The sequence below is a fragment of the Drosophila busckii genome, unplaced genomic scaffold (assembly GCF_011750605.1).
Source record: "Drosophila busckii strain San Diego stock center, stock number 13000-0081.31 unplaced genomic scaffold, ASM1175060v1 chrUn_01, whole genome shotgun sequence".
NCBI classification, from domain to species: Eukaryota; Metazoa; Arthropoda; class Insecta; order Diptera; family Drosophilidae; genus Drosophila; species Drosophila busckii.
In genome coordinates this window covers 634,206-646,041 of record NW_022872717.1, presented here as the reverse complement: position 1 = coordinate 646,041, position 11,836 = coordinate 634,206, and the positions used below count along the sequence as shown (strand labels likewise).

Sequence of the window (11,836 nt, the reverse complement as noted above, 5' to 3'; positions counted from 1 at the left end):
ACAAAAGTATTTTAATAGTTTAAACTTAAGTACTACCAAATAAAAAAATATACATTATTCGATATGGCTGAAAATAATCCATTTGTGAGGATCTTTTAAAGCTTGGCCGTTTTAATAACAATTTTATTATGAGTTAGAGCCTGATTTTAAATTTGCTTTTCTTGCCTTGTAGTTCACCACATGTAACATTTTAAGTACTTTTAATAGCATAGCAGATGTGGTACGAACTTAATTGCTAGAGACAACACAATAAGCATTTAAATATATATATATATATATATATATATATGTATTATTTTTGCAGTAAGTTTTATGTAGGTGTACAATTTTTGTTTTAAGCCGTATTTCTTTCACAGTGTCAAGTTTAAATAAATCTGAAAATGTTTTAACGTCGGCGAGGCAATCCCTTCTACTATTTTTGAATATTAGCTAAGTTTTAAATATAATATTTAATTTACCTTATATTTAATACTACAATTACAATTTGAAGGTGATCTCCAAAACAAAATGTAGACATTATTTACATAATAGAAATAATATGTAACCTTCACAAAACGGCTTTCTTTAATTATAATTTATTGCTATTATACATTAATTCTTACAATAAGGAGTCAGATTTACATACTTACTTAAAGATAAATACAATTTAAGACTAAGCTATGATTTATGTATATTTATATATATATATAAGCTCCAAACGGATCTCACGCAATGTCTTCGCCACTAAATTCTTCTTCGTCAGATGACATAATTTTCCGACGCTTTTTTTTCCCACGCTGTTGTTGCTTACGTACATTCATCTTTGCGGGTGAGAGAGCTGATTTAGAAATTCGGATTGCTTGACTTGCTGTATCCTGAATTTCCTGTATGTATTATAAAAAATTTAGCAACTGAATATTATTTGTAGTGGGCTTTATCACCCAAGTACAAATAAAAGACTTTTCGCAACAATTTTTTGAACTGAGAATGGATTTAAAAAAGCTATTACGTTCTTTTTTGTGAGAAAGTGCACACAACAACATGAACACATACATACAAATTATAAAAATATATCCCACAGCAAATTAAAATAAAAAAGTGTTGTTAAACAAATGTTTAAAATTAAAAAGTATAGCAATAATATCAATATACGCGAACTTTTTTTTTGTATCAAAGTAGCAAAGTATCGCCTTTTCGTATATTTTTGTTAGTGTTTGGCTTCTATATACTTTTTCATATAAATATTTCTGTTTTATGATAATCCAGACAATCCGAACCTCTAAAAATTGTTGCATTGTGTTTGCGCTATTAACTTACACCCATTGATGTTGTTGATGATTGAATATTGCTGTTGTTAACGATTGGCATTGAAGCAAAGTTTGTTTTTTCACCAGGCATTTGACTTGCCACGGTAACAGAATCATCTAAGAAACCGGAATTATTTAATCTAGACTTGTCTCGCGATTCATCTACTTCCGAATCGGCATCTTCTGGATCCAACTTCAGCATCAATTGCTTAAACTTAAAGTTAAAAATTCAGAACATTACTTGTATTAAATATATATTCTACTCACATCCAAGTACTTTACGACTAAGTCCATTTTTTCTTCTTTAGTAAGTGAGCTTGAAAAACACTCATCATCTTCGTTTTTGAAATTTTGTAATTGATTTTTAATAACATCAATTGTTGTTTTGGGATTAAAGTCAGTCACGCTTTTTCGTGTAACAGCTTTTTCATATATTTTTTGTTCTGATGGGGAGTATCGGGATATTTTTCCATCCGTTAAACCATACATTTCCTTCAAATGTTCTTTAAGTACCAGAAGTAGCATACACGCTTGGGCTGACGTAATGCATTTCCTTATTTCAGTCATATTTTCAGGCAATCGGCTGAAGAGAACATGAGGATCTTCCTCATCGTCATCGTCTTCGAGAACATCTCCACCCTTTTCACTTGGTCGCAAATGTTCTTTGAAAGTGGCTAACAAATGTGTCCCAGCCATTGAAATAAGTAAATCAATTTGATGTATCAGGTATAACGGTTCGTCCTGGACTACATAGGGAAAATATGCGAGATTGTCAGCTATATACAACATTTGTTGCAAAGAAGTTTTTTGGTCGTCAAACTGTTTTGTCACGGTTTGAACTAAAGCTCGTCTTTGGGGCTTTGTTATCCTCAGCAATGTGTACAAAAAGTCATTTAAGGCCGTCGTTACTTGATCTGGGCCCCGTTTACTAAGATATTTTATATTTAAATACAAATTACAAGCTTATTGTTATTATTATTATTCAATATTTGATAAACTTACGCATATCCCCTTATGATTTCATTTTTTGTTTTACTATTTACTTGCAAAACTTCTTGAAGCCTGAAACAGAGTTGAAGCCCAAATTGTACCTTCATATTAACAAATCCGGCATAAGTCTTGTCAATGTCCTTCAGTAGGGCATCAGCTCTATGTGCTGACTAAATATATAGCATGTTACAAATAAATATATTGAAGTTACTTTTAAATCCATTACTTACTTCAACCTTACAATCTGTACTCAAGCAAATCAAATAAGGCACCATTCTGACAGGATGTACCAGTCCCTGACGCAAAACTATTTGCACAACTTTAACTGCCCACAGACGTACTGTATCATCACGATTAAGAAAACAATCGAGTATTTCCTCTAAATAAAGCTGTATAATACGACTTGCCATGCCGGACGAAACATCATTCATTTCTTTTAGGTCCTCATGCTTTGATTGTTTTTCCCCTACATGTTTCAAAGTAGAATATATATATGACTATATTATATTTCATTTAATTTTTATACTCACATTCTTTTTCCTTATTATGCATGAACATTTCAGATTCTGTCAAATAAATCCAAATGTTACGCATACAAATTATTTTAATCCCTCCATCATTGGATGTTGATCTCAGTAAATCACAGTAATATTGTTTAAGTTCAGATCGGGTCAAGTAATCATCATTCATAACACAAAATGAGCCAAGTGATATAAGTGCTTGCTTTCGAATTTCATGGTTTGAGCATCCACAAAAGAACATAAGACATTCAAAAACGTTGTCACATATTGAAATAGGAAGACCACTCTTTGATTCACCTAAAAATGTATTTAAAATTCAATTAACCATATCCTTAATACTCGTAAATTACATTAAATATACCTAATGCGATGGGGGACTTAAAGTCGAAATATCGCATCAAAATACCAATTGTAAATAAACTTCTCCGAAAACTTGGTGTGTATATGTTGTCAATGCTGGCATTATGTTGCTCAACTTGATTTCGAGAAATCTCCAAAATACGATAAAACCTGTATTTTAAATGTTTTAAATGTTATTATAAGATTTTATTTTATAGCTATTTTTATACATACTTTTGAAAACAATCACGAATTAATTTATAATTCTTTGTTATTTTGTTAACCAACGCACCCAGACAGGACACACAGCTAGTAACTTCAGCCTGATTGCGGGAAACCACCAGAAGCATCAAATGCTCTTCGAGCGACGCCAAAAATGACTCACTAGCGTTGTTTACAAGAGGGACAACCTTTTCTAGAATATCAGCCACAGCGCAAATAAATTTCGCAGCCGTCGCAGAATGGCATTTAATATTTAAATACGGCTCGATTGTCATTGCATGTCGAATAAGTAGTTGAGGTCGCACTTTAGCAAGAAGATGTAGCGTTGTAATACAACCGAGCATACGCGCGTTATCAGTATCCTCGAGCTCAATTAAACGATCCACAAGGCCATCTGCTAATTGTTGACAGGCTAGCACAATCTCTTGTGGAGGCTCAGTATTTTTTTTTACTGGCTCTTGAACACTTCCGTCAAATTTTAACATATTTTCTTTCGGCTTGAAAATCTAAATGGTTGTATGACTTGAGTATCAGAGGAAACCAATTTATTAGTGCTGGTAGTGATACATACGCTCATTAAAAGTCCTTCTAACCAGGTAGTGCCAGTATCATGAGCTGTATTTACTACATCAATGATTTGATTTATTTTTCGCTGTATCCCGTTCTATTAGATTAAAGTAGATTGTCGTTGTTATATTATAAAATAAAGTAAACAGTTCTTTGTCATACTGGTCTTACCTTATCATTTTTAACACAAGGCGTGAACCACATTTTCATAAAAACTTCAGTGACAAGTTTTTGAATTCCTTCCTCGTCATTAACACGACGAATCATCTTTACACAGATTTCGGGAATTTTATCAAAATCTGGATATTCAATGCAAATATCACGCAAAATTTTTATTACACGCTTTCTTACAGAAACTCCAGTGTCCTGTCGAGATTACGATCAATGGAACAATTATTATTTTTATATATTACCGTTATATAACTTACCAGTATTCGGGTTGATAGCATGTCGTAATATTGATCTATCAGTTCCTCATTGCTAAGAACAAATTTTCCAACTAAATCGACTGCTGCTTCACGTACTGATATAGCTGTATCCAAAAATTTTTGATTAACACCCATCTGCATATCTTTTCGTTTTAGAACCAAAGGGTCCACTTCAACGATATTCGCAAGACATTTCATTGCACGAGTTCTCACAGCTATGGATGGTTCACTTTTTATAAAAAGAGAGATCATATTTTATAAGGAGAGATCAAATTAGATGCAATTTTAGTACGTACTTCACGACAAGTATAATTTTCTTAAGGCATCCATCAAACGATTGACTAAATGGTCTTTTTGTTGCTAAATATTGCGATATTAACTGAGCGTTATTGTAATCAATATAAGTTTTTATATGTTGATGTGACGCATGATTGTGTTCGCCCGCAGTAGAATATGGTTTGATTTTGTTAATCAAGTACTGTTTTCGTTCTTCCAAAACATTAAAAATTTCTAGATTAAGTTCATAGTCTATTACGTTGTCATTTTTGTTTGATTCTCCAAGCTGATTTTCATCACAGGAGTCAGAATCGGACGTGTCTGAATATTCACCTAAAAATTGAGAAAATTATAAATTTGTATTGAATAAATAAAGTTTTAAATAAATCTACTAAGGGTATTTTTACAAAATCACTTCACAAACTAGAATTTGAAAGAATTAATCAGATATTTAACATATATTTAAATTAATACCCACCAGTCTTTTGTTTTAAACGAGACTTTGGCTTTTTTTTAGCGAAACCTTTTTCGCCATTTTTTATCCGACGCCGTTGATAAATAAGGTCTCGATACCATTGTGCCAAATAGAAGTGACGCGCATAGTCCCATATTAAATTCTCCTCTTGAGCGTTCACAGCTAAAAAATCAAGTAATATTTTTTGCAGAAATTCCGTTCGTTGCTCCTCAGGATGAAGTTCGATTTTCGGCTAAAAGAGGGTATGTTTTTTTTTAATATGAACAAGCTGAACAAAAATGCTTTCAAAACTTACATTTGTTACTACTAAATCACCTTCCTTCTCTTGCTCAGCTTTTATTGACTTTATCATTGAATCAATGATATTTACTTTACACCGAGATTCTACGGTATCTTTTCGTAAGCGCGCTGCAACTATTCCAAGATAATCCAATGAAACAAGGCGTATACTTTGCTCTATGCCCTTGTCTGACACATACCGCACTAGCATAGTTCCCAACAAAGATAACAATAATTCCGATGCCGGCCATTCGGGTTTATTGACAGTAGCCAATAAATCATGAATAAAATTTTCGAATAGTGGGCGGAAATCAGTTTCATTCGTTCGAGACTTGCATTTATTAAGAAAGGTTGTCAAAAAGTTTCCACCAATACTAACAGCGACATCATACTTTTTTAACACTAGTATATCTTGATTGGGTTTCACAATTTGTGAAGCACCACTTGGAACGTCATCATCATAATCTTGCATAGACTGGTGTTTCAAACTACTTTTATTTGAATCACAAAATGAATCTGTTAAAATTGTTGCACATTGAATCAATTGAAGGACTAGTGCGGTAACCATTTGAATATTTCCACCATTATTGGTTAGCTTATATGGGCGAAGATTTTTTTTTGATGACGGTAATCTGTCAATTGATGATAATATGTCTCCCAAAATACTGTTTCGTATTTTATCATATCTTTCTTTGCGAAATATCTAGTTTTATTTATATTAAAAAAGAAAAGAGCATTAAAAATATTAGTAAAAAGACTTTTGGAACATTTTTTTATCAATTACTATTTAAGCAACTTTTTGAATGCAAAAATTGATAAAAAAAAAAAAAATTCAAATACCTGTAGTATTTTACAAAAGATAAAAATTTTCAATGGGTACTTAATGCGTTAAGACATTAAAAAGTATCATTAAAAAGGGATTTTGAAGACGTTTCCATTGATACCAATATGTCAATTAAGTAAAAATGGTGAGTAGTTAGTTTTGTCCTTTTACTTTTGGACACTATTGTATGCCAATTTCGAAGAAATTAAAATTACGTACACTTTGAAAATTTCACAATTAATAGCAATAAAAGAAACATTTCAGATTGTTTTAAAACATTCGTCATATATATAGGCACACTTAAATATTTTACTGAGTTATGTAAATTGTTTCTATTAACACTTACAGTTGTCACCAGTTCCAAGCATACAAATTGCAATGTTTCAATATTGTCTACAAAAAATGGTTCAATAGCGAGCGTTGACAGCGGTAATACTATAGTATCAACAAAAATACACTTGTCGAATAGCGCCACAAATACCTTGAGAAGCTCAACAGCTTTTGAATAAAACAGTTGCAAGCTTCTATGATGGCTTTGCTGTGATTTTGTTTTTTTGCGTTGGTTGGTTTTTTTCACACTTTTATGAACTGTATAAACAGGATCATGTAATGGAAATATTGTTTCACGCAATTGAAACTGAGCAAACTTTATAATGTGCGAAATATTATCCTCTTGCAAAAACTTAAGATCGCTCACTGTTGAGTAAATATTGCATATGAGTAAGCAAGCATCCATTGCATTTAATATTTTTTCAATGACTTCATCATCTACAATCTCATCCTCATCATCCTATGGAAATTGTTCAAGCATTAGTTAAAAATATATAATTTGTTATAATGTATTCTCAAACATACCGGTCCTGCAGAATAATTTCTGGCCAAATAAACATTTCTCATTGCATAATTAATAAGGAGGGTTAATTTATTTTTTGGTATTGAGTCTAAAGCTTGCTTAGCTTTTAACTTGGCAACATCGTTACTCATTGTGTTTAGAAGTTTCGGTGAAATGCACTCAATATTTTCATCGACTTCTTCTGCGGATAAGTTTAGAGAGAGATAAATGTTAATTAAAAATTTGTACGATTTTAGACATATTAGTAGTTTGTTTCATTAAAACCATCTGGTACCTGAATCAAAATTAGGTGATTCTGTATCGTCCAACATTTCAATAATTTGCTCCATATTTCTCATAAATTGCTGGTATGTTTGTGAGCGCGTGATTTCTTCTTTTGTACCTTTTGGTGTCGGTAGTGCCAGTATTCGTTCAACACGTCGAAGTTTTGGCTTAGAAACTAAAATCATAAAATGATAAATCATATTCATGGCATTTAAAATAAAAAAAAGCAATTAAGACTCACATATTTGGTCTGGTGGAATATCTCCTAGTGAAACAGCCATTTTTCGTTTACCGCTGGAACGCTTTTCATCAGCTTTAATGACTGTAAATACATCAACTGAGGCAGATGCTTGAGCGCTGGTTATGATTCGTGTTTCGTTTGTGCCACTGCTAGTTAATCCCATTCCCAATAGGTCGGTGGTAGATAAAGGTAGATAAGTTTGACTGTCACTGTGTTTTAATGATGATTCCTGTAGTAACCCCATATTTCTAGCCAATTCTGGTGACTTTTGTACAAACTTTTTAATACTCTGTTGCATAAGACGAGCATCCTCAACGTTAAGGCGATTTATACATACCCGAACCTGGGATTTGCCGCTTGATGACGTTGATGTCGAAGTTGTTGTAGATGTAGCATTTTTACATTGAAGATATTCATTTCCTAATGCACTTTGTCTAGTTGGCAATGCGGGAGAAAAGTGATGAGCCGGCAGAGGCGATTGCATCGTTTGTGTCGCGGCTGTATCAGCAAATTGCTCCCTTTGCAGATTTAAAACATTTGTAAAATTTCCTTGAATTGTCGATATTGCAGTTGTCGAAACTTGTGGTTGATGAACGTTTTGATGTAATGTTTCTGTTTGAATTTGGTGATTAAATTGATGCTGTCCAATATGCTGGAATGTTGATATTCTGTCCACACTACATTTTGTTTCGTTATTTACACTTTTTTCTTGATTGATGCACGCATATTGAAACTGCGGATCTTGTTGGTGTTCGACTAGAGGTCCTTGGTGTTTATTCTGTACTGTTATGTTTTGCTGTGTTATAGGTTCCAATACCGCAATGTTAGGACTTCTGTGAACTTGTGTTTGAATTAAATCCTCCAAATGCAAATTTGATTTGCTCGTTCCATCTTGATTTGGTAAGAGCCTTGATATATTCATGCTACATGTTTAAACAATTCATAAAATTATGTTATTATTTTAGTTTTTATTTGTAAGATGTTAATCTCTTACAGTTCTTGAAAAATATATTAGAACTGACCGTATAAGGGACCGTATAACTTAAATGATTATTTTATTTATTTTAATAACAAAGTAGCTCGCTTTTATTTAGACGAGCAACAAAACAAATGCAGAAAAATCATTCTTCTTGTTCAATCTATTAATTTCCATCCTATTTATTAATACAGAATACATATACATGCATAATAACGGTCTTGGCTTGAATGTTGCAAATTGTATCCCTATCGGATCCGTAATGGCATATTGATTTTTGACCTATGAACGGGACTACTATGCATGCTAATATGTATAAGAAAATCTTCGTAAAAATCCCTAATCTAAAACAACTTTTGTGCAAATTGTGCCGGGAATTGAAGCAGCTTCCGTCGCGAAATCCGGCAGTTCAACGACTAGATTGAATATTGACTGAGCACTTTTAGATACTTAAAGAATAACTTTTGCTTGTATTTATATAGCTTAAATTAGAGGACGCGAATAAAAAAAAAAAACAAATAAATTAAAAAAGAATTCAAAGAAATAGTCGACGATAGAGGGAGCCGAATCGAATAGGGTAATCGAAAAAAATGTATTGACAAATTTAAAGTTTGAGTTCTGAAAACTCACATTGCAGCCCCACTTTTCATAAGGCAAACAGGGGGTCTGTTTTCATCAGATATTATTACATAAATTACTTTAGTTTAAGATTAAGCCAGTTATTTCATATTTTTAAAAAATTGTTTGCCTTTGCAATTGTTGTACTCTTATCACATAATTAGTTGATAAAGGTATTATTAATATTATGTGATTTTTTTAATCGTCATTTATAATGATTACAATCCCTGATAAATATACAAAACTTTTTTAAAAATATGAAAAACTTCCCACCTGACTGATTGGTCCACATAACTGCTTGGGCTCTGTTGTTGGTGCTGCTGCTGCTGCTGCTGAACAACATTTAAGTTGTAGGCGGTTTGGCATATTTTATTAACAAGGCCAAGCGATTTTGATTGGAATGGTCGGTCGTTTGGGGCTATGTTATACTGTCGTTGCTGATGCTGTGACGCTCCATCATTTATCACTGAAAAATTAATGACAATTAGTAAAAATAAACATATAATTTCATTCTCAAACTTTTACCAGATTTCCGAGGCGTATTAAAAACTGTTGGGCGAAAATTATAAATACCCTGCAGCAGCTCTGGATATGTGCTTATGTTAGCTCCATGTTGCTGAATAGTGTATTGCGGCTTTAGTTCACTGAGAGAAAAGTGACACTGGATATAACTATGAGGACTTATCAAAACTATTAATGCTTACATATTATCAGAGTTTGTTTGTTCGATGGCATTAACCAATTGCCTGACGAGGTTTTCATCTCGAACTGATAGTAAATTATTGGATTCATTGGCCACCAACGAATGGAACAACAGTGATTTATTTAAAGAAGCGGCGCTTTGAAGAGAATCTGATACTGGTAATTCGCTGAGCACTAAATCAAAATAATATCTATAATAGTTGATATATGTATTTAGATGAATGTACTTACAATCCGAAGTGCTTGTTAGGCCAGCTAATGTTGTGACGGGGACGCTTGGGAGATCAGGGTCCATAATTAAGGTAATGATAATACTTGTACTTATTTCAATATGTAAGCTTAATTTGTTGTCAAATTAATTACAAACGAAGCAAATTCGCCTACAAATGAAGTAAATTATTAATTTTAATATTATACTGATATTTTGTAAAGTAAGAATTTGGAAATGAGAATAACTTTGTTCAAATATATGTACATATGTATTAATGATATTTAATGAACATTCTATTGGATTTAATTACACAAGTAATAGTAGTTAATTATTTTGGCACTCTATGGCTTTTAATTTTAGTGTTATACATACACACACTTCCATATGTACATATGTATGTAGTATATTCGATAATACATATGTATGCATATTACTTATAATCACGCATCTACCAACCATAAGTAAACACATATGTATGTACATATGTACATAAACAACAAACTCTTAATTTTTTACTTTTAAACTTGACACAATTGAGAAAACTCTAACAATCATATTCATTTAACATTATTGCTTATTATTTATAACCCTTACATATACATACATGTACGTGCATGCATATGTATATTCTCAGATAGGTACATTTCACTTCAGCAATGACAATTTGCAGCGCATTAAGCGAATAGGCACATACACAAGTATGTTTGAAGTAAACAACGTATAAAGACAGATATTTTTTGCGTTAATAGCAACCTTCATTTAATAGGACATATCCAGAAATACACAGTGTCACATTGGTTTGCTTTGTTAATAATCGTTGTACAAATTTTTGTTTTATTTATTAATTTGCTGCAAATGGCGAGTTTCAAGCCAACATGGCCGACCACTGGTATACTAAAGCTAAAATGTATGAATTACGAATGTATCTTATCATTCAGCTTTTGTCCGGGAGTTCCTGTTGTTATCGAAATTTCGGAACGATATTAGGTCAAGTTAGCTACTACGTCAGATTATCTATTAAGCATCTTACACACCAGAGCGAATAAATCGCAGCGGCAGCGGCGCGAATATGTAATTACATTGCGTCTTATGAACGTATGCACACCAAAGCGGAGCGAATTCGTTTCGACGGTGAATGTGCAGCGTTTTTTTTTCCAGAACCGCGCATGCAGCGTTTTTTCCGCTTGCCGCCAAGAATGATAAAATTACATTGCGCAGAAATTTGCTCATATTCTGCGCTGATGACGTCACATGTGATGCGTTGAATTTTTGCTTTGTTTACATGTTAAATTACTATATTTTGGCTTTTAATACAATATATATTATAATAATATAATACGAGAAGCAGTTTTTAACTTATAATCATTCACTTTTATTAAAAAATATTAATATTAAAACATCAAATGTGAATGAAAAAACAGCAAATAAATTCGCGGTAGTGAGAACACACTTGCGATTTTGGCGCGGAAAATATCACGCGGTTTATTCGCGCCGCTGCCGCTGCGATTTATTAGTTCTGGTGTGTGAGATGCTTTAAGTAAATAAAAAATATAAATATTGTAACTTACGTGTTACATGTCTTTCTGCCTAAAGGTACGTGACACATTCGCTTTTTGCTTACATCGCTCTCATGTACGCACACAAAACTTTAAAGCAATTTTTTGTTGCAAAAAAAAAACCTGGAAAATCAAATTCAGCTCTCAGTTCTCTCGTGAGCAATAGAAATAGAACACGTTCTATTTGCTTGGGTATGTTTCATCGCTCC

The 11,836-nt window shown here is 32.6% G+C and overlaps 1 protein-coding gene across 2 annotated transcripts; it reads right to left on the bottom strand.

Annotated features, from left to right (window-relative positions):
• Window positions 1-582: 582 nt before the first annotated feature.
• Window positions 583-10,910, bottom strand: LOC117134984 (nipped-B protein). 2 transcript variants are annotated; one of them, XM_033294677.1, is made up of 24 exons: window positions 10,825-10,910; window positions 10,092-10,240; window positions 9,863-10,034; window positions 9,684-9,802; window positions 9,432-9,624; window positions 7,902-8,487; window positions 7,565-7,829; window positions 7,334-7,498; window positions 7,062-7,240; window positions 6,553-6,996; window positions 5,400-6,086; window positions 5,108-5,336; window positions 4,650-4,962; window positions 4,354-4,582; window positions 4,097-4,291; window positions 3,930-4,022; window positions 3,371-3,864; window positions 3,159-3,307; window positions 2,807-3,094; window positions 2,507-2,742; window positions 2,289-2,446; window positions 1,554-2,214; window positions 1,297-1,500; window positions 583-863 (listed from the first exon to the last, which is right to left on the bottom strand). In XM_033294677.1, the coding sequence occupies exons 2-24, from the start codon at window positions 10,153-10,155 to the stop codon at window positions 705-707; spliced, it is 6,282 nt and encodes a 2,093-aa protein (XP_033150568.1). In that variant the 5' UTR covers window positions 10,156-10,240; window positions 10,825-10,910; the 3' UTR covers window positions 583-704. The 2 variants fall into 2 exon arrangements, with proteins under 2 accessions (XP_033150568.1, XP_033150567.1); XM_033294676.1 differs by having other exon boundaries at window positions 7,565-8,487.
• Window positions 10,911-11,836: the final 926 nt, after the last annotated feature.

Excerpts from the sequence above, each read along its gene's own strand:
- LOC117134984 (XM_033294676.1), bottom strand. The coding sequence starts at position 10,155 with ATGGACCCTGATCTCCCAAGCGTCCCCGTCACAACATTAGCTGGCCTA. Across the intron at positions 4,292-4,353 it reads TGCTATCAACCCGAATACTG|GACACTGGAGTTTCTGTAAG; the intron begins GTAAGTTATATA and ends TAATCTCGACAG. Across the intron at positions 864-1,296 it reads CATCAACAACATCAATGGGT|GAAATTCAGGATACAGCAAG; the intron begins GTAAGTTAATAG and ends TAATACATACAG.